This window comes from Sminthopsis crassicaudata, chromosome 2, assembly GCF_048593235.1.
Source record: "Sminthopsis crassicaudata isolate SCR6 chromosome 2, ASM4859323v1, whole genome shotgun sequence".
NCBI classification, from domain to species: domain Eukaryota; kingdom Metazoa; phylum Chordata; class Mammalia; order Dasyuromorphia; family Dasyuridae; genus Sminthopsis; species Sminthopsis crassicaudata.
This window is the reverse complement of record NC_133618.1, coordinates 325,605,734-325,631,987: the sequence shown is the minus strand read 5'-3', so window position 1 is coordinate 325,631,987 and position 26,254 is coordinate 325,605,734. Positions and strand designations below refer to the sequence as shown.

The 26,254-nt window shown below is 38.3% G+C and overlaps 1 protein-coding gene across 1 annotated transcript; it reads left to right on the top strand.

The window, feature by feature from the left end:
* The first annotated feature begins 1,861 nt into the window (after nt 1-1,861).
* DHRS7 (dehydrogenase/reductase 7) lies at nt 1,862-23,252 on the top strand. The gene is made up of 7 exons (XM_074290279.1): nt 1,862-2,286; nt 5,735-5,887; nt 8,170-8,276; nt 9,739-9,978; nt 18,889-19,011; nt 19,765-19,980; nt 23,071-23,252. The coding sequence occupies exons 1-7, from the start codon at nt 2,154-2,156 to the stop codon at nt 23,116-23,118; spliced, it is 1,020 nt and encodes a 339-aa protein (XP_074146380.1). The 5' UTR covers nt 1,862-2,153; the 3' UTR covers nt 23,119-23,252.
* The last annotated feature ends 3,002 nt before the right edge of the window (nt 23,253-26,254 follow it).

Sequence of the window (26,254 nt, the reverse complement as noted above, 5' to 3'; positions counted from 1 at the left end):
AAGTATTATTAAAAACAAACAAACAAACAAACAAACAAAAAAACACTTTCCCTCCTCCTGAGCAGGCACACTAGAGCATACCTGAAAGTTCACTTTAGCCATAAGACCTCCTTTGTGAGTTTTTCCATTCTATTCCAAACTGCTTTTCCAACCTTGTGCTTCATCATTTTTCTTCATTTTCTGGCTTCTGGAAAATTCCAGCATGGACTCCAGCTGCTCATAAGATCATACCATATCCATTCTTCTTCATCTAAAAGCCAGAATATATACAACTGGGACAAAGAAAGACAATTTATCATACCATAATACAGCAGACCAGTGTATGGATAGAAGCTGGAGGCTTCACTTCCCACAGGGAACTTAGTCCCAGACTTTTCAAAAAGCAGTCACTAGACTAGATCACATCTTTTGACTTTTTATGCATGCAGTTTCTCCCACCCCAATCTTGGGCAAAAGCAATAAAAATCAAAAGTATGGTGCCAGTGTTCTATCAGAAAAGATCTGAAATAGACTCAAAGCACAGTTAGATTATGTATGAGGTAGCTTTTATTTCCTTCACAGAAAAGAAAAATTTTAAACAACAAAAGATTCTTTTTTTGATATAATTTGGGGTTAAGTGACTTGCCCAGGGTCACACAGCTAGGAAGTGTTAAGTGTCTGAGGCCAAGTTTGAACTCGGGTTCTCCTGACTTCAGGCCTGGGCTCTATCCACTGCACCAATAGCTACTCCTATAAAAGTTTCAGCACAAAGAAACAGACACAAAACATGAAATATTGCCAATAATTTCTCCTCTACTTTTAGAGAGGACCAATACTTAAAAAATTTAAACGTAGTGTAAGCTTTTGTTCCATCCTCTGTTCCATCTAGCTACTTCTATATCCTACTTTTCATGACTCTACTTGAGGGTTTTTTGGCAAAGTGTATTGTGAGCCCGAACTTGTACTTAAACAAAGATTCTTACAAGGTGCTAAGTCAGAGGAATTGATAAGACAATGGTTATCTAGGTTAGCATGGTGATTAATAGTTCTCAAGTTCCGTACTAGTACTAAGTACTTAATATAGTTCTACAAGATTCACACCTATGATAATGTAATTATAAAAGAGCACATAAGCTAGGACAACCTCAGCCAGAGTCAGAACTAGATAAGACAAGCGCACCGGAGGAGGGAGCTCAAGCCCTGGATTGCAGAGCCAGATTCATTCACTTCATCTCACAGCATTGTGACTGGCCTGGCCTCCTGCACTTCCCTCACTGAGACCAAGGCCTGTGAGGGCCAGAGACAGGCTCAGAAGGGCCAGACAGACTCGGAGAGGACTCAGATTCATTCCATCTTCAGCCTCGCGGTGGCTGGCCAGGCCTCCTGCTCCCCCCCTGAGACCCAGGCCGGTCTGAAGGGCCTCCAGAAAGCTAGTCAAGCCCCAGGCAAGGAGACAATAAAGAATTTGGACTTTTAACACCTGGCTATTCTCGTGGTGATTAGTCAAGTGAAAGGAAGGCTGCTCCAAGACCTCCAGAAACCCACTGAGAACACTACAAAAGGGGATGGTTCGCTATTTCCAGCTGATTTTACAGATGAATTAAGTGAGGCTACTAGGATGAAGAGCCTCGCCCGGGGTCATACAGTACTAAGTGTGTGAGGATGGATTTGAACTGCGTAGGAAGGTGATCTTTCCTGACTCGAGGTCAGTGCTCTATGGGCCGAGCCTCGGAGCTGTGGAGAGCAGTCCTCTCAGCCGTTCCCCTCCCAGCCTTGGCCTTGCGCGTTAATTTCTCCCGCGTTGATTTCCAGTCTTGTGGGTACGCCTGTAAAACGAGGCGGGGTAAAACCACACGACTTCCAAAATCCCTCTCCGTCACCCAAGCCCTCAGTTCTGCAGGCAGAAGCGCGCTCAGGGCGGGCCCGGTTTGCGAGCAGGGTCGGGAGGCGGGGCCTGAGGAAGGTTTATATTTAGCGTGCTGCCCGGGCGGGCATGGTCGCAGGGCCGCCCAGCGCCGCCCAGCGCCGCCCAGCGCCGCCCAGCTTTGCGAGCTTCGCCTAGTGCTGAGCCGGGTGATAGGGCGGGAGCTCGGGAAGGAGGAAGGCTGCTGCCCGGGAGGAGAGGGCTTCCTGCGACTGCGTTTTCTTTGGGATCGGAGCAGGACGCGGCGAGCATGAGCTGGGATCTGCTTTTGTCCCTGCTGCTGGCCTGTGTGCTCGTTTACCTAGGGCTGCAGTTGGTCCGTTTCGTGCGGGCGGACGGAGACCTGACTCTGATGTGGGCCGAGTGGCAGGGGCGCCGGCCAGGTGAGGGCCTCGTCCGGGTGCCGGGGACTGCCGGGCATTGGCGGCCGCTGGCTTCCCTGGGGGTGGGGGGGCTCGCCTCCGCCTCTGTGCTGGGTACAGACAAGCCTCCCCGCCGCGGGAGGAGGCCCGGAGAGCAGCCGTGGGCTCCCGGAGCTGGGCGGTGCATGAGCCCAGCCCTTTCTGAGTTCCCGAACTCTGGTTCCGGTGGCTCGGGTTAGAGGACGCCTGGGAGTGCTAGTGGGCAAGGCCTGACAAGTGCGAAAACGGAAGGGGCAGCGCCTCCGGAGTCCCCCTGGTTTGGGTGGAGGGCAGAGTTTGACGTTGGGAACTAGGACGGCCCTTGCCAAGTTCTTCCAGCCCCCATCCCCTTCTTGTTGCCCCAAGGAGCTGGCCTAACTGGCAGCAGAAAGCTCATTCAGCAGCCTGGGAACTACCCGCTCACTTGCCCGGCAGTTGTGAAAGAGGAGAGGTTAGCGGCTTGTGCTTAGTAAGTCGCCGTAGCCCAAGAGAATGTGCAAGGGGCTGTTTCTAACGTTAAGTTATGCAAGAATGCTCTTTGCAAAGTGCACACAAAGGCTATTTTTTGTTAGTTTCTGTAGCATTTATTAAAGTTCTGTAAAAACTCTCTACTTACATACCTGTGAGGATCATAGATTTAGTTACCCCAGTCCCACAGGTACTATATGAGATTTGAACCAAAGGATCTCCACTCCTGAATCCTTGCCCTTTCCACCAGACCCACGAGTAAGTTGGAGAAAACGGAGCCTCTTTCCCAAGGGTCTTTGGGTTTTAATAGTGAAGGCAGAATTTTGGGGGGCCCCGGTTAGTTGAGCATTTTTTAAAGCTTGTCTAAGCCCCCTAAGTTATACCCTGATAACTTTACCTTTCTTATGTTTTGTGTAAGTTTTGGAGCCTTAGGAAACCAGAGATCAAAATTTGATCTTCTTCCTGTGATGTAGCCGGGTCAGTTTGATTAGGATTTTCACTTGTTCTGCTGCACTCTGTCTTAGGGGTCAGGGGAGTAAGTGAATTGGGCTCTTGGGAGAGAATAAATCATTTTCGCTATATTGAACCAACACTTCACTTCTAGTTTGTGTTTATTTAGCACTTTGCATCATGCATTACATTTGATTTTTACAGAGACATTCTAAACTCCGTAGGGTGAACAAATATCAACAGGCATTGCCCTTCGATTGAGGCAAGGGGTAAGGCTCACTGGTATTTTGCCTTGTTCAGACCAAACAGGGAGTATTGAGGCTAAACCTCTAGCTTTCTTTGCAGTGTCAGGTGCAAGTCCTTGCCTGGCATCAAGAGGTGGGAAATAATTAAGTGAACCTCCTCCCCCCCCCAGGGACTGGGAGGGGAGTGCAGCAGCTGCCCAGGAGAGTTAGCATGAGGATCTGGGGCTGTGTGAGCACTGGCAGCAGGCCTGCTCAGGGCATGGATTTAAAGGCCTATTTCCACCTTCATAGCCCTGAAATATGTTGCTGCTCTGCTCTGACTCATGGCCACAAACCCTTCACCTCTTTATGACCACAGAGCTCCCATGAAGGGGAATGCCCTCTCTTCAGTCCCTACCCCATGGCACCAGAGCTTTCATCTTCAAGGATCTGCCCAGGATCAGAGTCTAGCATCCCAGACCTTGCTGTTAGGATCTTGGCTCCCCTTAAACTTCCTCCAGGCTAATTATTTGCTCCAGGAACTCTTCAGATTGTGTACTGTCATCCCCCACCACTACAGTTGAAGCAATGATTCTGTAGCTAACCAGTTTAGCTATGTGACGTCCACCATTATTTTCCTTGCCTCCATGTTCTGTCCAGTTCATGCTTTAGTAGAACCACACTCTGTCATCTCCATCAACCCCTTCTCCACTGATATCCATTTGTGCTACTAAATGCTGTGGGAAGGAGCTACACCACGATGCACACTGGACTACATGTTTGTTTCTAATCTTAATTACTGCTACATAGCAGTCTTTTTATTTTCCTTAATGGACTACCATACTCCCCACATCCAGTATTCTAAACTTTAACAAAATTTAATTTTAAAACCCCATTTCTCTTTTAAGTTTCTTTTTATACCTCTTCCCTAGTCCCTTTGATGTGGTTAGTGGCAGGGCAGAGAGTTGTGAGAATTGGGGTGGGAATACCCTTGGTGTGCAGGTCCAATGTGAAAGAATTCACAAACCCGAAAAGTCTGAATGGCAAAAGGGATTTTTATTGGCACTGAGAAGTCAGCTTTGCTAGGAAGACAGATTCCTCAGTGGCAAGAGGTCCTGGCAGAGAAATAACAAAAGGTTATCACTGAGAAGAGGGTATCTTCACAGCCGGCAGGAGTCCTGGCAGGCAGCTGTGCCAAGAAGAGAGGTCCCTTGTAAAGCATAATCCTACTTTGGACTTCTGCAGAGATTTGGAGTTCAAAATTGTCTTTTTATAAGAAGTCTGAGTCTTGGTGCCAGCTGAAAAGAGAGTCAATACCCTCAGGCCTAGATACTTACCTTGGAGTTTCAAGTCACTCAGTAGGAACAACAGGCCCAGATCTTTTGAAGGCTTTTTCCCAGAGCCTGGAATTTCCTGAAGAGAATCAGGCTACCCCCAAAAGATCAATGGAGGGTGATTTGACCAGGATCTCCAATTGAATGAAGCCACTTAACTTTGTCTGGGAACATATGCTTCCCCAGACTTTTCTGAGTACCTGTTTCTTTTACAGATCAAAGAGGACACAGTTTCAGAGTTCACCTTCATTGCTTTCCCCCCAAAGTCAAGGGGGACAGTTTCAGAGTTCACTCTCATCACTTCTCAGCAAAGGATCCTGTTTCCTATTTTATCAGGAAAACAGAAGTCATCCTTTTCATTTTCATCCTATAGCTTAAAATTCTTCACTTTCCTCCTCCAATTTCCCCCTCTTTTGCTCTTATCTCTAACAAAGATATGATCCTTCTTCTTGCTGAGGCCAGACCCTCTACTAGTGCCATGAGTTGCATTCCCACCCATTTCTTCTGGGAATTAAATCTTACTATTTGGCTCTTTTGTGTATCAACTTCTTTCATTTGCATGTGAATATGCCTAGTTCTCCCTCATTTTAGACAAAACCTTCATTTGACTTTACCATACCTTTATGTGATTATCCTATAGCTATCTTATTTCTGCAGCTAGACTAGAAAAAACTGTCCATAATCGTTGCCTTCACTTCTCTCTTCTAAGTTACTTCTTCAACTTCTTGTATTCATTCTGGTTTCCAACCTCATCACTCCACTGAGACTACTCTCTCAAAGGTCATCAATAATAATCTTAAGATTTTTCTGAAGATTTTATTTTCAATTTTTTTTTTTTGTGGATAGTCTCCTTGTGTTTTATGTTAAAGTCAATTTTTTTGGGGGGAGGAATAAGGTTTTTATTATTACATGTTAGAATAATTGAAATGTTCCCCCCCATTTTCTTTTGAACAGAATGGGAGTTGTCTGATATGGTGGTTTGGGTGACAGGAGCCTCAAGTGGAATTGGTGAGGAGCTTGTCTACCAGTTGTCTAAATTGGGAACATCCCTTGTGTTATCATCAAGAAATGCAAATGAACTAGAAAGGGTAAAAAACAAATGTCTTGGTAAGTAAAATTGTGAATATACTTAATTTATATTTTAAAAAATCTTCTGTAGTAAATTTAGTCTTAACTTTACAGCTATGAGAATATGGTAAAATTTTTTCGAGGTGGGAGGGAGTTTTCTTGTCCCTGATTTGAATGCTTGGACTTAAAGGTTTACCTTTTTACCCTATCCACCCCCACCCCTCACCCCCATAGGTGTGTTAATGGGGTACAACATCTGTGGGAAATATCTCGAAGTCCCTTGACCTTAAAGTACTATTGTTCTAACAATAGTCAATTGTCTGTCAATGATTCTAAAGTCTCTTGGCCTTAAGAGTATAATAATTTAGTTACAATCTATTGGTCAGTGATAACCAAATTCCTGAGGCAATAGTGAATAAACAATCCCTCAAACCTACCAGTAAATCATAAAATTAGAAAACAAGTAACATGACACTCTGGTCTCTCTAGCTTTTCCTATAAATTTGTCTTCTTGCCCTGGTTTCTTTGCTAAATCTTTTGGAACTTAGCCCACTTCAATTGGTGTTAAATTGTGGTGTCTTTTCCTTTCTCCCATGCCACATGGTATCTCCCCTAACTCCACTAGGCTTTCCAGTCCCACTTTTCCTCCTTACAGCTAACTAACTCTCTCTCAGGGTGCTCCGTCCCATTCAGTATTTAGTCTCCCAGCTAAGGGCATGCCTCATAGGGTTTTCCTTTTCTACTGGGTAATTATGAGTTCACTGAGGAACTTGTCTTTATATGCTTTTCCAAATTCTATTTCATATTTACCATTCCTAATGACTATTGTATTCCTTCATTTTGTTTGTAACCTCTTCCCTAAATAAATCTACCTTTTGCCAAAAAAGAATGGCCATTGTGAATTCACATGATGACCCCCAACTTTTGGTGTCTACCATAATTTGGTGACAAACCCCATACCATAGAATGAATCAATATTCTGTGTTCCAGCTGAATCAGTTCTGCTTGCTGTACCTGGGTTATATTTTGTACACTTCCATGAAGTCTTTCATGAATCCTTCCCTTTCCCTCTTCTGTAGAACACTCTTTCCTCTTTCTTTAGAACTCTCATTCCATTCTCTTTGTTCTTTCTTAGCCACTAGCCCCTTCTAGAACTACAAAATAAAGGGTAGCAGAGGGGTAGGTAATAATAATAGTAACAACAACAATAAAAATAAAGCTAATAACACTTAAGATGGTGCCATGGCAATCAGCTCAATTCTTTTGCTTTTGCTATGTCATTTAGAAGCAGTTTCAAGTATTCAAGCTAATATTTATTATTAGAAATTCAAGCCCCAAACTGAGAATTTTCTGTTTTTTGTTAGAAAAGTTTTTTTTTTTCCCCATCTACTAAAATAGTCTTGTGTTGGTGATAGAACAGAAGAACCCCATTGTATTAAATCAGTCCTCCTGAAATTCCTTCTTCAACTCATTTGATTAATGTGCTCATCCTCATAGTTACCCAATTAATGTTGAGTAAGGTCAAAAGGCCCTTTTATTGCCAGTTGTTATCTGGCTTAATTCACCACCCTTCCCGTGAAAACTTGGATGTTTTTCTGTCTTTTTTTGTACTTCTTTCAGGCCTAAACAGTGAATGAAGCCAAATCAGAAATGATGAGTTCATAAGCAGTTAAGATCACCTAGCACTTAACCTTATATTTAGATTTCTATTAAATTTGTCAGGCTCTCTCAGAATGTCCAGTTATGTCTTTTGTTTACACTAGCAAGTTGCTCTTGTTTTCTTCTGGCTGAATTGTACATTAAGAACAGATTATAGGAAAAGATATTGACCTTAACCAATATCTATTTGAAACACGCACATTGCTACATTTTATTTGGTCATATTTCTTAACAAATACCTCTACGAAGTACGTTCCCTGAACAACTTGATTGTAACATCTTTCCAAGGTTAAAAAAAAACTTTAGAGCCTTAGGAAATAATAATATGGCCATTTTGTACTTCCTGAGGGTTGCCTAAAATCTGATTTCATGTCTGTAGACTTTTAAGACCTTGGATTTCAATGTGATCCTTTCTGTTCCTGCTACTGAACTTCTGCCCATAGAAATGATATAGCCCTTTTTTTGGCTAATACAATCAAGATGCTTCCTAAGAAAGTGATTGCTCTAGTATACCAAGCTGTACATATTTGATACCTATTTTAGAAACTGATGCAACTCTCCCACAGTGCACTTTCTTAGGTGGGAGCTGTGTTTAATGATAATGGGAATGTGATGGAGCAGTGACCTGATAGTCATGTCCATGTTTCAACCTCTTCGTTTAGAGATTAGCAACTTGAAAGAAAAGGACATACTTGTTTTGCCCCTTGACTTAACTGACAGAAGTTCTCATGAAGCAGCAACAAAAACAGTTCTCCAAAAGTTTGGTCAAGTAAGTTGTATTTTGAGTTGGCACTGTCTTTTTTAAAAAAAGTATTTGTAGCTGCTATCTGCCTCCAGAGAAAAAAATGGATATTGTCTGAATGCAGATGGAAGCATGCTGTTTTTTTACTTTCATTTATTTTCTTTTTTTCTTTCATTCTTTTGTTTAAATTCAAGTCTTCTTGAATAAAATAACAAATATGGAAATGTTTTACATGATTGCACATGTATAACCTATATTGGATTGCTTACCATCTCAGGGGAGGGGTAGAGAAAATTTGAAATTCAAATTTAAAAAATGTGTTTAAAAATGATTAAGAGTCTAAGCTTTTTGCTTAATGGGAATGGTAGACAACTGGTTTGGGAGAAAGGAAGTATTCCCCAAAGCAGAAAAAGATATAATACCTGACTCTGGTTTTGCTGATTTGTTCTCTTCAATAGAAACAATCTGTGGAGAGGATCCTTTTAGGACAGGAAAAGATAAGGAGACAAATTTAAATCTCTGGGGACAAAGGCAGGTTGAAATGGAGAGCATAGACAAGTAGTGCCAATTATCCAGTTATCAACTTTGAGCAACATGTTAGAACCAGGCCTTGTGTTGGAAAAGATCTTGTTCTCTTTATACCAACTTCTTACTAAATGCAGTTAACATAGTCTTCCTGTTCAGTGTTTCAAGACTACGTTATGTTTTCCTAGTGGTTTGATTAAAAAATAAATAGTTGGCCTTTTGTTTTTTTACTTAAATAAAAATGATTAAGAGTCTCGAACAAAAATTCATGATAAGGGGTAGAAGGAGATAGATGGGGCACTATCCTAGAAGTGGTTTATGTCAACAGAAAAATTTAATTGTAAATAGAATTGGGTCTAAGGTAAGAGCTGGTTCATTCTTGCCATGGTATTTTTTCTTTATAGAAGGTAGTTGTAATACATGCAGAATAGTTAAATGATTTCTATGAAAAATTAAAATTAGTTCATTTATTCATTACCCTTTCTCCATTTTAGAATAATGGACCTTTAATTCAGAAAGATTTCAAAATAATGTTAATAGCTAATATTTATAGGTTTCCCTAAATATAATCTCATTTTATCCTTACAACCATCTTGAAGATGGCTGCTGCTATTAAAATTCCAATTTTACAGTTGAGGAAAATGATTCTGAGAGACACTGTGTCAGGATTACAGATTTGAACTCAGGTCTTCCCTCCTTTCAGATCCAGGCCTCTATCTAATTTGCCATCCTGTTATCCAGACTATGTCTGGAATAATGATTTTGCTTCTCTGTTTGAGTTGTTGACTAGTTTGTTTGTTTGTTTTTGGTTGTTGTTGTTATTGTTGTCTTGACTAGAATTTTAATACTTACTATTTTAGTATAGTAATCTTCCAGTGAAAAATCATTCCAATTAATAATATATTCACTTTTCCTTCTTAAATTTTTACCTTTTTTTTTTTTCTTTTTTTTTTTTTTACCCAAGATTGATATTCTGGTAAACAATGGTGGAAGGAGTCAGCGTTCTTTGTTTGTGGAAACAAACCTGGATGTTTATAAAGAGCTAATGGAAATTAACTTTCAAGGAACAATCTCCTTAACGAAATGTGTTTTGCCTCACATGATTGAGAGAAAGCAAGGAAAGATTGTTACAGTGTCCAGTCTTTTGGGCATCACAACAGCTCCTCTTGCTTCTGGATATGCCGCTAGCAAACATGCACTTCATGTAAGTTGTGTTTTACTGAGTTTAGATAATAATCTATATTTAGAACTGTCTCCAGTATACTGTGCACTTCCTGCTGGCCAGTGACTCAGGGAAACATGTCCAAATTGGTGATTTGGAAAAGATAGTTCTATAACTGTCAGTAGTGTTATTATAAAATGATTAATTGTAGGAGTGACATTTATATATGTGTATATGTATACATGTGTGTGTATGTGTGTATTTTAAAATAATAGGTTATTAATCTAAAGTATCATTGTTTGAAGGGCAGGCAAGCAGTTTTGAGGTAGGTATAAGTTAAATTTCCATTGAATTCAACAGTAATTCGTTAGATACTTAAAATAAGCATGGTCTTGGTTAGAGACTGAAGATACAAAAATAAAAAAACACAGATTATTATTCTCAATGGGCTTATGGTCAAATATCACAGATATAATAAATATACAAATAAATATGCTGAAAGATAGAATGAAAGTTGCAATAAGCCCTTTCCATGGAATAGATTCTGGATCTGGAAGTAGGCAATGAGGACAAATCTATGAACAGATTATTTCATTTCTCTGGGCCTGAATTTCATATCTGGATAATGAAGGTATTCAATTAGGTCATGCTTTGATTCTAAAGAGAGATCCAGATAAAAATCTCTTACAAAATTGAAGTAGGAAGATCGGTCAATCAATCAATTACTCAATAAGAGCTGTTGTCACTTACCAAAAATTATGATCCCTATCCTTAAGGAGCTTTTATTTTATCAGGGCAAATAGGACATATAGCAGAAGAGGGAAATTTATCCCATATTATCCTCATCACAATTCTGGGAGGTAGGTGATATTACAGATGAGGAAACTGAAGCAGAGAGTGGTTAAGTGAAATAAATGCCCAGGATCACACAGCTAGGAAGTTTCTGAGGCTGGATCCAAACTCAAGTACTGCCCTGCTTAGCTATATCTCTAGGCATTCAATCAATCTGATCCCTAATATGCCTTCCTAAGAACTACTCCAGATGGAGCTCTCCAATCCAATTGAATGAGAAAGATCAATCCATCAGGAATACATTAATTATCTTCTATGTGTCAAACCAAATGGTTGCTGCCCTCCAGGATCTAAGTCTGCTACTGCAGCACAAATTGATAAAGTTGATGTGCAAAATAAATACAAGATAATTTTAGGGTGGTGAGGAAGCATTAGTCATTGGAAGGATTGAGAAATTAAGAAACTCTGAGAGGAAGAGGTAAGATGTCAGTGCATTCCAGGAATGGGAGACAGTCTATACAAAAGTTTGGAGATAGAAGATGAAGTCTCGTATATCTCTTTAGCTGGAGGAAAGGTGGTTGTTGTTTGTTTTTAGTTATTGAAGAGGACTTTGTCATCAGGGAGGTGATGCCAGGACATGCAAGTGGATTGGATTATTTTATTTTATAATTATAACTTTTTTTGATAGTACATATGCATGGGTAATTTTTTTACATTATCCCTTGCACTCACTTCTGTTCCGATTTTTCCCTTCCTTCCCTCCACCTTCTCCTCTAGATGGCAGGCAGTCCCATATATATTAAATATGTTATAGTATATCCTAAATACAATATATATGTGCAGAACCGGATTTCTTGTTGCACAGGAAGAATTAGATTCAGAAGGTAAAAATAACCTGGGAAGAAAAACAAAAATGCAAACAGTTTACATTCATTTCCCAGTGTTCCTTCTCTGGGTGTAGCTGATTCTGTCCATCATTGATCAATAGGAACTGAATTAGATCTTTTTTTTTTGTCGAAGATATAAGTGGATTGGATTTAAGGGAAGGGGGCTGTGCAAGGTCTTCTAGCTCAGTTTTCCCTCCAGAGCCATCTGGGTCCAGTGGCCCAGGATACAATGGGAGACCTTGACTTTTTTAAGCTAAGGTCTTCAACAAGTCTCAGAATTGGGGAAGGTGATGTTTGAGCTGGGTGTTGATTTTGGCAGAGGGAAGAGCAAAAGGTGACCTGAAGTTTTGTGATTGGGAGGATGGTAGTGCAATTAACAGATTAAATAGGTAAAATGAGATAAGAATCAAAGGAAATGAAAAGTTTATTTTGGGACATGTTGAGTTTGAGTTAAGGTAACCAAGGAGATACGGCACTGGAACTAAAAGAAGAGATGATTATATAGGCTTGGTAGTCATTTGCATAAAGATGGTGAGTGAAGAAACCTTGGGAGTAGATGCAATCACCTATGGAGAGGATGTTAAAAAAAAATGAGATGAAGACTGAGCATTGGGCACTTAGGGACTGGGCTAGATAGGTTCAGTGATGGAGAACAAGAACAAAGAGAGGTGAGACAAATAGGGAAAGAACCTGATGATAGTTATGTCATGAAAACTAAGGAAGAAAAATTAAAGAGAGATTGCTTAGTGATCCAGGAAGATTGAGACAGAAAAGTAATTGAACAGTCACTGGTAGCCTTCAGGAGAACAATTGCAATATACTGATAGGACTAAAAGCCATTTCTGGGACTTAAGGAGTGAATATTATGATGATAAAGTGAAAGCATAGCGTTTAGTTAGACAACTTTAGCAATTCAGGTGACCAGAGTAATTCATCATCTATAAGGGAGGTTCTTGATGGAGCAATAGGTAAAGAAAGGCCTAGTTTTAGAGTTGTAAAAGTGCAAATCTTCCTGTAGATCTCACTGCCCTGAGTCAATTCACTCAACTTGGCATGGCATCTTTGCCTATTTGGCCTCAAAAATCTTTATATGAAATTTAAAGTGACTATTTAGGAAGGAGAGAGGGTTCCCATCCACAGATGATGCTTTTAGCCAACCAAAACCCACCACATTTTAATGACTTATCTGTAAGCTTGAACCTTTGGTTTGAGTTGCTGGGAAAGATCAAGAGATGAAACTAGCTAGTCATAATGGCATCAGGAGAGATAGCTTGCAGGGGCAGAGGACAGTGTGAAAGTAAGTAGGTATTGGGACTGAGGTGTCATTGTAAAGAGAAGAGGGTGGCAAGAGAGTCTCAGTGAGTAATTGCACCTTAAGCTCATATGAGGGATGCAGGGGCATAGCTATTCAGAAAAGTTTCTCTTTTGTCTCAGCCCATATGTACATTTGTACAGAATTAATATATTAAATATGTATTCCATCTTGTCACCATTCCGGCAGAAATAATTACTGAATCCAAGCCTTGGGAACCAGGGGCTCTGTCCTGGTTATTTTTAAAAATTATATTAAGATTATTTATTTTTAATACACATTGTTTTATGAATCATGTTGGGAGAAAAAACTAAAAGCAAAAGGGAAAAATCATAGGAGAGAGGGGGAAAAAAACAGAAAAAAGGAGCGAACATAGGATGAGCTGATTTACATTCAGTCTCCTTAGATCTTTTTCTGCATGCAGATGTGTCCTGATTATAACTGGTAAAGACCTACATGGTGGTTATTGTTAGGCATTTTTCAGTCCTTTTTGACTCTTTATTACTCTGTTTGAGTATCTCTTGGCAGAGATACTTGAATGGTTTGCCATTTCCTTCTTTATCTTATTTGGTAGATGAGGAAACCAAGGCAAATAGGATTAAGTGATTTACTTAAGATTAAACATCCAGGTATCTAAGATCAGATTTGAATTTAGGAAGATGAGTCTTCCTAACTCCATGCCCATATATCCACTGTGCCACCTAACTTCCTGAAGGCATAGATTGGCTAAATTAAAAGGAATTTATCAGTCACTTAGTAATGATTATGCTCTTATAAAGTTAACTAAGGGCATGATGAGGTTTAAGTTTTGGGGTTCCCTTCTGTCAGGGAACCAAGTGATAAAGTATAAATTTAGGGAACCAAAATGAGATTAGGGTTTCTAGTGGTCAGGGAGTTAAATGATAAGGTCTAGTGGCAGGTTCGGGGTTCAGGGAACCAAATGGAGAGGTTTGGCTCCCCTGCAACCCCTTGGGATTCGGCTCAAGGATAGGGAGTTTTGGGGACTCCCTTCTGACAGTGCAGAGATACTCTGTAAAGGAATTTATAGACCCAAAAACCTAGTTTGATAAAAGAGGCTTATTATGGGATTGGGAAGTCAGTCTAAGTAAAACTTCTAATAGAGAAATCCTGACAGAGGCATAAAGTCTCGTTAGGGAAATAGGTGAGGGTAAAGATAGGGTAGTGCTGAGAGAATATCATCCCGGTGGGCAGAGGCTTGCTACGCCAGGAATAAAGAGTTTCTGTGGCATTTTAGCTCCTCTGCAAAGAGTTGTTTCAAATTGGCTCTTTATCTACCAGCTGGGTTTCAGCTATAGCTGGAATTTGAATAGAATTGAATGAGTCTCTTTAATTCTAATTCTTTAGCTCTGGACTGAACTAGCCCCACCTAGATAATAGAATGAATGAAGCTGTTTATATTGTTTCCTCTGTGGGGTGGGATCCCCAGACACAGGAGAAAATCTCTCCTTCCAGGAGTTTTAGAGAATTTCCGGGTCCCTTTTTCAGGCAGCATTCTTTTTAGAGATACTCTTTGCCTCCCAGACAACATTTAGTCCATGACATCCATGATCATGCTGTGGAAAGCCAATTTAATATTTAACATCAGTAACAAGCTTCTTCTCTTAAGTGCCTGTAGTCAGGAATCCCCTCCTATGGGAACTCCCACCCACATCTCCCAACAAAGGGCACCCCCAACCTTCGAAGGGGTAAAGCTAATTGTGAGTCTGGAGTTCCCCAACCAAAGGAACTCTGAGACCCCCTTTAACCAAGGGTCAAAATCCATACCAAAGAAAGAGGCTAGAAGACTTTTATATATATATATATATATATATATATATATATATATATATATATATATATATATATATATATATATATATATATATATATATATACACACACACATATGATTGCATAAAAGGTTTAATAATCATTTAAGTTACCTACATAAAGGCTGTCTGGGGAGCTGCCAGATGACGATATCCCAGCCCTGTTGTTTGAGGCGCCAGCCAGACTATTAAATGGTCACAAAGACAGGAAAAAGTCCCAGGGTAATTATAAAGTCAAATAAAGGGAGGAGGAATTATATAAAGTGTCTTGAATACATTTTTTTTTTTTTTCCTGAGGCTGGGGATAAGTGACTTGCCCAAGATCACATAGGAAGTGTTAAGTGTCTGAGACCAGATTTGAACTCGGGTCCTCCTGATTTCAGGGCTGGTGCTCTATCCACTGCGCTACCTAGCTGCCCCTGTGTTTTGCATACATTAATGCATTTTGGTTAATGTTTTGAGTTATTGCTTGGGGACAGGCCTTGATTCCTAGATCCAGATCCTAGGCAGGCGGCCAGTGCAGGTGGTTAGATGTCCAAACACTCAAAGCCATTTAGTTATTCATTTGAATAAGTTACTCTACACACAAGATTATTTGCTGAACACTGTGTCTTTGTAATAGCTTTCACCCTTGCATGACTTTTGCCAGTCGGAACTCTATAATGCCTGTTATGTGACGGGAACTAGACTAGACACTGAGGATATACAGACAAAAATGAAATAGTGCCTGTCCTCTTCTAGCTTACAATCTAGGTGGAAGATATATCTTTATATGTTTAGGAGGCAGTGGATGAATTGAAGTAAATAGTAAGTAGTGAGGACAAAACAGGCGTGGGATACTTGAATGTGCAAAGTTATGCACAGGAGATGAATATTCAGCTAGTTAACTAAGTGTTCTGCATTGTGCTAGTTATGATACGAATACATTTAGCAGTTATTTTTATTTATATTTTTGAATAATTTCATTACTTTTAGATATTTAGATTTAGAGTACTCTCTAAAAAGAATCCTGCCTGAAGAAGGGACCCCGAAATTCTCTAAAACTCCAGGAAGGAGAGATTTTCTCCTGTGTCTGTGGGACCCCACCCCACAGAGGAAACAAGATAAACAGCTTCATTCATTTCTTCATACAGAAGGGTGGTAAAGTATCGGAATTGAGGTGACAGTATTGTACTGACAGCATCATTTCTGGAGATTGTTGCATAATTTCCCTCAGAGGTGGATTCTTTCAATTTCTATTTCACCCTCTTGTTCTAGAATGTCAGGACACTTTTCCTTGATGATTTATTTATTATTTTTTTTGGGGGGGGGGTCATGATTTTCAGGTAGACCAGTAATTTTAAAATGATCTCTCCTGGATCTATTTTCCAGGTCAGTTTTTTTTTTTCCCCCAATGAGATATTTCACTTCCCCTCCCCCCTATTTTTCTTTTCTTTTTTCTTTTTGATTTTGCTTTATTGTATCTTGATTTCTCATGAAGTCATTAGCTTCCGTTTGCTCAATTCTATTTTTTAGGGAATTATTTTCCTCAATAAACTTTTGTACCACCTTTCTCAATTGACCAATTTTGCTTTTTAAAGCATTCTTCTTTTCATTATGTTTTTGCATTTCCTTTTTTACTTCTCTCAATTCTTTCCCTAATTTTTCCTCTATCTCTCTTATTTGATTTTCAAAGTACCTTTTGAGCTCTTCCATGGCCTCAGCCCAATTCTTATTTTTTCTGGAGGTTTGAGATGTAGGATCTTTATCATCTTCTGCGTGTGAATTTTGATCTTCTTTGTTACCATAATAACTTTCAGTGGTCAGAAACATTTTCTGTTGTCTGCTCATTTTTCCAGTCCATTACTCAGCTTTAAACTCTTTGTTAAAGCAGGGCTCTGTTTCCAGGGTGGAGGGTGTACTGTTCCAAGCTTCAGGGGATTTGTGCAGCTATTTTCAGAGATCCTTCCAGGGATCTGACCACAATCACCCTGGAGCTGTTAGGTGTGTTCCTGCCAGCTGTAGCTGTAAGGTCCAGTGTGCTGGCCTGGGCTCCTCTGACTGGGGCTCCACTGGGACTGCACACCAGACTCCTACCCCCACAGATCCTCTCCACTGACCTTCAGAGTCCTCCCTGGTGCCCCTGGGCTGAGAGGTCCAGAAGCCTTCAGCACTGCTGCTGACTCAGAGGTTCTGTCCTGCTGACCCTGGGGCACAGGCCTGTGCTGGTACTGTATGCTGGGCTTCCACTCTGGCTCCTCAGCCCTTTCTTGCTGACCTTCCAGGTCCTCTTTTGTGTCTCTGGACTGAGAGGTCTGGAAGCCAGAGGCTGGGCTGGGGCTGGAGACCCACCTGGCTGCACCACCACATTGTGCACTGGGACTGCACATTGGATTCCCACTCTAGTATCACAGACTGAGTTGCTGAGCTTCCAAGTTGCCTTCAGCTGGAAAATGTTCTACTCCATCTTTTTGGGTGTTCTGATATTCTAAAGTCTGTCCAAAGTCATTATTGAAAGCAATTTGAAGTAGTTTGGGGGAAAGATTGGGCAAGTTCTTGCCTTTACTCTGCCATCTTGGCTCTGCCCACCTTGCAGTTTCAGTGAATGACTTGGTCACAACTTCTTAAACTGTAAATATACTAGAGAAAATCAGACATCTTTTGGGCTATCCACTGGGATTTCAAGGGGCATCTCTTGTCTCTGAAGTTCTGAATGTTCATGTTGAAGTATTTCATAACAGATGATGGGAATGGGATAGAGCTGGGAGGAACAGCATTGAGAGAATATTCTCTTCTCCACCTACATGGTTTTTCAACAAAATGGCATTGTCTTTAAATCTAATTGACTTTCAAATTTATAAAATGAATTAAGAAAATTCACATTTGATTTGTTTTTAAACTTGTTATTTCCCCACTGAAAAATTGGATGAAACATTTGCTGAAGCTAAATATTATTTGTTAAATGAGGAAGGGAAGTATGGGAGAATCACCTCTAAGTCACAGGAGAATAATTTGAAGGAACTAGAAATGTTTAGCTTGGAGAACAGACAGTCTAGGAAAGAATACAATCAGTATCTTTTCTATTCTTTCAAGTTTAGTGGTTGTTTCCATGAAGGAGATTCTCAGATTCCAAGCTATCTGATATAGCTGATATATAGCTGGTATATATAGATGATATATACCTACTAGATATTTTCTACTGTAACATACCAAAATTTACACAGAATTTGGGTACAGCTTTTTTCAAACCCACCCCTCTTCCAGGATTCCCCATTTCTCTTGAGGACACCACTATCCTTCCATTCTCCCCAGCTTACAAACTTGGCATTCTCCTTTATTCATTGCCACTAAGCCAACATATCCAAACCATTCTCCACAAAGCCACCAAAAAAAGTTTCCTTTAGCACAGATCTGACCATTCTCCTCCTTAACAACCATAGTGGTTCCCTATTATCTGTTGAATCAAATATAAATGCTTCTGTTGAAGATTTAAAGCACCATTTTCTACATGAAACCTTTTGTGATTCCTCCCCCCTCTCCCAAGAATTAATGCCTTCTTTCCCTACTCCCTTCTCTTGCATGTATTTTGCATATACTTGTATATGTAGGTATTGTTTCCCTTCACGATTGAATATGTCTTTAGGGTAGCCACTGTTTCATTTTTGTATTTGTATCCCCAATGCCTAACATTAGGTACTATTAATTAATTATTATGTATGATTATCAAGTGCTTGATAAGCACTTTGATAAGATTTGTTATATGAAAGGAAATTAGATTTATTCTAATTTCCAGGAAGAAGTACGAGGACCAATGGGTAAAATTTCTTTAAGTTAGAGCTGAATGGAAATGAAATGGGCCATCTCATGAGAGTCATGGGCTACTTGTTCCTGAAAATGTCCATTTTGAGGCTTAATGTTTTTGAAGGAATATTGTTGAAGGAATTCCTGCATTTGTTCACAAATGGAACCAAATGCCTCGAGGTCTAACACAAAAAATTCCTATGCTGCTTTTAAAGGGTGAAATTTAATTACCTATCATTGTCTAAATGACAGATTATGGTAAAAGAACTATGATATCATAATTCATAAATGATTAAAGAAAGCTTTTATCTGTGTTTAATAACAAAAACTTCTTTTGGGGGTGGTCTGTTAGGGGTTTTTTAATAGCCTCCGGAGTGAACTTACTACGTATCCAGAGATAACAGTTATGCTCATTTGTCCTGGACCTGTCCAATCAAAAATTGTACAAAATGCCTTTACTGAAGAAGTCTCAAAGGTAAAAATTTTTGCATTTGGAAAAATGTGAATTATAAGTATCATTGTTATCTTACTTAATATATATAGATTAGAAGTGTTAATAGATTAGATATTCTTTTGATGTACTACAACCCAGTATGGTCAATGGAACCTGAATTAGGGATGCCATTTCTCACATGGAAACTCTTTAATTGCTTTTGATTCATCTCTTTATCTCATCCTGAGTTTTAAGGAAATCAAGAGGTATAATCTGATATCTCCTCATATGTTAATGTAAATGAATCAAATAATTAGCCCTGAACTCAATTTGTAAAATAAATAAAAGAAAACACTTCTATGAACTTTTTTCTTGCTTTCTCAACCCTGCTTATCTAAAGACAACTTATATTCATACCAATGTACTATTTATGGTGAGGTGAAGTTCAAGTTTCTTAATTTATGGAAATTTAACTTATGGACATCAAAGAAAAGTATCAGATATAGACATCTGTTAAGTTATAAGAAATTCCTTTGACTTGTTTAGGTTAAGCTACTAGTGTTTCCTCAGAAAATGAAATTTAATTATTCCCAAATATTAGTTATTTTTAATGTTCTGTTGAAGATGAGCACATAAAGTCTATATTTAAATGTGTTTGTATTGTAGGAACATTTTTAAAATAATTGATTATATATGATTGAGAAAATAAATAAGCCCGTGTTCAGTATATAGAGCCTAATAAATAAACAATCTTGGATGACTGTTTACAACACTGCAATTTTTTCATTTTTCCAGAAAATAGAGAACCCAGGAAAACAAGAGTATAAAATGGCAACTAGTCGCTGTGTTCGGTTAATGCTGGTTTCTATGGCCAATGATCTAAAAGAAGCCTGGATTTCTGAACAGCCATATTTGTCATTTTGCTACATTAGCCAATATGCTCCAACTTGGGCCTGTTTGTTATTAAACAAGTTGGGAAAAAGAAGAATCGACAATTTTAAGAGTGGACTGGTATGGTTTTGTGTAATTTTTTTTCTCTATAGTTTTGCAGAACCACACAAAGAATTTGTTGGTTCACAAGTTTTATTATTCTCATAGCTGTCTGTCTTCTGAGATTAACCTGGTGATCTGAACATTAATTTAACCTTTTAGGCAATTCTCTAAGACTAGTTATATTAGTAAAACAGATTTCTTTGTTGGAAATTCCCAACAGTTGTGAAATCATAGGTTTCCATCAAATAGTGTGTACTCATAAATGCATATACATGTATATGTGTGTGCTCCATATACATATATATATGCATTCACATATATTTATTTAAATTAATACAACATTGGTTATGTAGTCATTTCCTGCCTAATAATTAATTGGTTTCTTTAATGAACAAGTGAAAAAACATTTGTTAACTGCTGAGCACTGTGCCAAATGCTAGGGATATTCTAGCAGGGAGATCACAGACATAGAGGAACTGATACGGAAGGGCTTTGTGTCTAACATTAAAAAGTCCTATGCTGCTTTTATTTTATTTTTTAATTTCCATTTTTCCTTCCTCCTTCCTCCCCAAGAAGACAAGCAGTCTGATATAGATTAAACATGTATAATCATAGTAAACATATTCCCACATTAGTCATGTTTTGAAAGAAGAATCAGAAGAAAAGAGAAAAACCACAAGAAAGAATAAAAAAGTGAAAATTGTATATTTCAATCTACATTTAGACTCCATAGTTCTTTCTCTGGATATGAATAGCATTTTCTATCATGAGTCTTTTGGAATTGTCTTGGATCTTTGTATTGTTGAAAAGAGCTAATTCTATCAATCAAAGTTGATCATCACAAAAAAAATGCTGTTACCTATGCTGCTTTTTAAAAAGTTACATATCATTGTTTAAAGAACAGATTATAATAAAAAAAATTTATAGGATCATAATTCATAAATGTTTAAAAAAAAGCTAATTCTGTGTTTAATAACAAAAACATCTTTTAGCTGGTCTGTTAGGCCAGGGATGCCAGGTGTTGAACTCCAGCTCCAGTAGTGAAAAAGGGTATGGAATGAACAGATTGGCTTATTGTAGTCTCAAATTTATTGATCAGAGAGTCAAGTAAATATATATATATATATATATATATATATATATATATATATATATATATATATATATATAATTTGAGTCCTATGCATAGAAATGATAATTAAACCAATGAGAACTGGTAAAGTTACTAGGCAAGAAAGAATATAAGAACAGGACAGATATGTTCATGGAGACAGACTGATAGGCATGTGAAGCCAACAAAGGAGACTGAGAAATGGTGGTCATTCACATGGATGGAGATCCAGGAAATAATGAGGTCATGAAGTCCCACAGAGAGAGCATCCTCAGCAACATAAAAAACTTCAGAGGTCAAGAAGGATGAGGACATGTGAGAGGCCATCACATTTGACCATTAGAAATTATTGATGAACTTATACTTCCCTTTTTTTTTTTTTTAAAGCAAGTGGTCTTAAATGGAGATTAATCGCCTCATATAGAATTCTCTTTTTATATTATGCTGTATGAGGTATTTAAACCCAGAATTTAAAAATGTTTTAGAAATCATTGGTAAGTAAAGGAAGTAGTTTCAATTAAGTGATGTGGTCAGAATCTAGATTACAAAAGATCAAGAAAAATTAGTAAGAGGAGAGGAAGTAGAAGCAAAACTAAGATTTTTTTTTTTTAAAGGATTTTGGCTAAGTAGAAGAAGAGATGGAAAACCTAAAGCTTGTACTAGTGTTGAGGTCTAATGAAGACTTTCTAGGGAAAGCACATAATAGGTACTTAATAAATGATTTGAGAAGAGTCTTTTAATGTAGCCTATAGCGAGAACAAAGTGAAGACTAAAAAAGTATTGCTTTAAAATTTGTGTTCCTTGAGTTCAACCCTTCAGATTGGAAGAGACTATCCTTTCTATATATAGTGTTCTCATGAATATTTATCTTGGATGGGAGAGGAGAGGCAAAAACACAGTCTACATTATGAATTTAGTATTTCTGCGAGTCTATATTAAATTCTCTCTGTTAGGAACTTATTTGTTCCTGTTTTTTTTTCAATCATCAAAATTAATTTTGAAATGAAACAAATTACAAACTAATCGATACTTAATTTCTTGTCAAATATATATACTCTATGAGTGATTAAACATTACTTTTATAACTTACTAGGACAAGATAATACCCTAGTCCAGAAATGCAGAAAAACAGTTTTTAAAAGGGATGAGTCGATGCTAACTTGCTATTCTTAATACAATAACATAACTGACATTTATTACAGTGTTACAACAAACCATCATGAGATTAATATTTTGCTTAAAGACTGGGATTTTGAGTGTGTGCTTATCATTCTAATTTGAGTCTTTATTCATTTTCCCCAAGAATCTTAACTGAACCTAATCTTTTAGTGAAGTTCATAAAAGTAAAAAAATATTTTGTAACAATTAGGTTGCAAAATTCTTTGAGGTTCCTGTCCCATGAACAGGAAGGAAAAGCCTAGAAAAACAGCTTATAGACATCATGCAAGGATGAATATAATACTGACCCTTACTATCTTTGTCCTGGGCCTCTGAGCCAGATTTCTCTTTTGGTAGGGAACTACTGTTACAGAAAAATCCAAGGTCTTATCTTTTTTTTTTACCCTGAGGCAGTTGGAGTTAAGTGACTTGCCCAGGGTCACACAGCTAGGAAGTATTAAGTGTCTGAAAGCAGATTTGAACTCAGGTCCCTCCTGCCGTCAGGGCTGGTGCTCTATCCACTGCACCACCTAACTGCCCCTCAAGGTCTTATCCTATCACACAGTTCAAAACAAACCACTTCAATACCCCAAAAGTTCTATTTCATAAAAAAAGCTCCTTTCTTTTCCTTTTTTTTTGGTGATAGACTTTAACTTAATGAAATATTTACAAGGTTTTATTTCTCTTCCAGACATTCCAGTGATAGCAATAAAGCAAAATTTGACCCTAAACACAATACAAAAAGTATAAGATTATCCTAAAAAGTCTCCATCATTGACCGAAGTAAGAAAAATATGGAATGATTACTTTTGATTAATATAACTATTTCTGTGTTACAGGATGCTGATTCCTCTTATTTCAGACCATTGAAGAAAAAATCTAACTGAGAGAATACCAGTATTTTTCTGCCCACTATAATCGAAGAGATGGGAAAATGAAATACTTTAGTTTATACTTCTCTACCTTGATTCATAAAATAAAATCTTTGTCATAAATACTAAAATAAAAATCTTAAACATCATGTTTCATATTCTTGAGTTAAAGAAATCCCAAACACTTCTGTCCTAGAAACCAAGAGAATTCCCATCATTTGAAAAATAGCAAAACACATTATGGTACTTTGATATAATGGAATATACTATGCTACAAGAAACAATGGATCAGTAAAAATTAATTGAAAATCATGCACTCAGGATGGACTGTGCTCCTTTTAGGAGATAGCAGGTGTCCACTGAGCAACAAAGCAAGACAAAGTTATTTATTTGTAGCATCTAATTGCATCACAAGATATGTAGATTTTTGAGGAATTTTCTAACATGGGGAAGTCCTAAAGCCTTAATGCAACTGTGTATGTGATTACCTGGAATGCATACCAAAAAATCTAGTTGGATGGGGTATTGATTTATGATAATGATATGATTAGTCTGACTTCATCATAAGTGTACCCAAAGGACAATAAAGAAGGAAAGTGCATACTTGCCATGTCAAGGGAAAGATTAGTTAAATTTTGGGGTTTAAAGTCCTGGTCTACATACATCCTGATGATGCTTCTTTCTTTTTTGGCTGATTTCCATGATATTTCTAGAGTTGGTGGATCATTACATTATAGATCTTGTAAACCTGGGCCTATACTTGTCAGCTAGTAAGTGATTGAGGATTTCTGTGGGTTTTGGGGTGGAAACAACCATCAGAATCCCATCATAAGCATAAAAAATTGAGAGAGGCAAGAAATAAGATATAAATGATTGCAACAGTGAAAATAAAAAGTCAATCAGACTACTGCAAAAGTATAAAGAAATAACTTAGTCCCAAAGGAGACAGATGCTATCTCTCCCTGTTCCTTTATAGAGATGGGGGAAGAGGATATATAATATTTTATATAATGTCAGATTTTGTTAGTGTGTTGATTAGTTTTGAATTTATTTTCTCTTTGTTCTTTAAGAAATTCCTTGTCAGAAAAGATAGCTTCCTGGGAGGGAGTAGGGGTAAAAAGATAGGAAGTAGAAAAACAAATTAATAAAAGTATTATGCAAAACAGCTACAAATACTTTAATATATATGCTTAAAATTTAAGTTGGAAGAAAGTGAACTGATTGCTTATATTGATTCATTCAGCATATACATAGATTGGCCAAAGTTCTTTTCCACTGTTATAGGAGATATAGAAATTTATTAAAATACGATCCAGGACCTTAAATAGTTCAATAGAACATAGCAAATGCTATTAAACCAAATTAAGAAGGCTAGGCCTGGAGTCAGGAATATTCATCTTCCCAAATTCAAATGTGGCTTTAAATACTTATTAGCTGTCACCCTGGCCAAATCACTTCACCATGTTTTTTTCAGTTTCCTTCTTGTTAGGATTACTAAGTGAGAACTCAGGTTGTCTGGACAGTGACAAGGTGAGAATTCAGGTTTTCTGGACAATTACAAGGTGAGAACTCAGGTTGACTTGATAGAGGGGGCAAGCTCATTGGCTGGGGTGGTTCTTCCCAGAAGCCCTTGCATTATCCCACGCCCATTCTCTGGGAGGATAAAAGAGACAGCATTGGGCCCAGAGAGCAGATCGGCCTGGAGAAGGATAAGAGCTGGAGGAGATTCAGAGCCAGGATTCAAGAAGAGGACTTTGCATTGCATCAGGCTTGACGGGGCTCTCTGCAGGAAGGGAAGTCACTTCTCTGGACAAGAGTTAACAGCAACTGCCTGGAGACAACGGTTCGTTACAGGAAGAAGAATCTGTCAGAGAGATTTGAGTAGAAGACACAGCAGATCTCTTCCCAGAGAGTAACACAGCAGATCTCTTCCCAGAGAGAGATCCAGCAGCTTCTAGAGATGACAGCTCGCTACACCTTCTCTGTAACATGAACTGGAGAAAAAAAAAAAAATTAGCAATCTATTCCAGTATCTCGACCAAGAAAATCCCAAATGGAGTCATAGAGTTAGACACAACTGAACAAACAACTGGCTTTAGAGGTTTAACAATTTAAATATATACGTGCCAAAATAGTTGTATGTTTGTTTTTCTTTTACTTATCTATTGAATATATTTATTCCACATCATTGCCAAGAAGAGAGGTGGCACCAAGAAAAATAAAACAGGTTTAGAATACAAATTTGTTTGTAAAATGTTACAGAGTAATAAGGAAGCAATATATCCTTATACTTATTCTGTGTTTTATTTAATGTTTAAATGTAAAAAGGTACATAAGAGCAATTTTGCACATAAAATGAGGAGCATCAGATAGTGCTTCTATCTGAGTAAAATTATTAATATCAGATGAATTGTTTGCTCCAATAGTAGTTCATTTGACTTACAATTTTGTGGTTATTCTAAAAGAAAAAAAGATGGAATTAAGAAAAATAACTGGATGTGACCAAATAATGTGAAGAAAAAATCTTATTAAATCTTGTTACAACATAGTGATCAATTTTTAAAATTGAATTTTAAATTAAGAAGTCAGCATCCTAGCAGAAACTTTATTCTCAGTACCAATAAACTTCTTTTTGCCAGTCTAACTTTTCAGGTTCATGAATTCTTTCACGTTGGACCTGCAAGGACCAGATGGGGTTTCCACAACTCTCTGAATGCCACTAACCTATTCACTGTAGTGATGTGGTGATATAATGGTTCTACAGTTGGCACATGCTCAGTGAGCTATAGTGATGTAATTCTATAAAGCTATTTAAGGGCTGCCAGGACTTGAAATAAATTGACTCCATCTTTGACCGTCCTTGTGAGTCTCCTGCCTCCTTCACTCCTCCACTAAGACCAAGGACTTGGGCTGGTCCCAGAGAGCTAGTCCGAATGGTATATTTTGGTACCCCAGCATCGGGGCTCTTGAAAGCACAATACATTTCAGTGCCTAATGTGGGGCTCTAGAAACATAGGGCCTTGCAAAGAAGGGCACAAATCAGCTTGACTGATGCGATTGGTGGAAGTCAGTGAACAAGTCCCCATGACCTGGAAATAGGGCAAGTATAAAAATAGGCAATCAGGAAGAACCTGTAAGGGTTAAACTAGTC

Excerpts from the sequence above, each read along its gene's own strand:
- DHRS7 (XM_074290279.1), top strand. The coding sequence starts at position 2,154 with ATGAGCTGGGATCTGCTTTTGTCCCTGCTGCTGGCCTGTGTGCTCGTT. Across the intron at positions 5,888-8,169 it reads GGTAAAAAACAAATGTCTTG|AGATTAGCAACTTGAAAGAA; the intron begins GTAAGTAAAATT and ends CTCTTCGTTTAG. Across the intron at positions 9,979-18,888 it reads CTAGCAAACATGCACTTCAT|GGGTTTTTTAATAGCCTCCG; the intron begins GTAAGTTGTGTT and ends GTGGTCTGTTAG.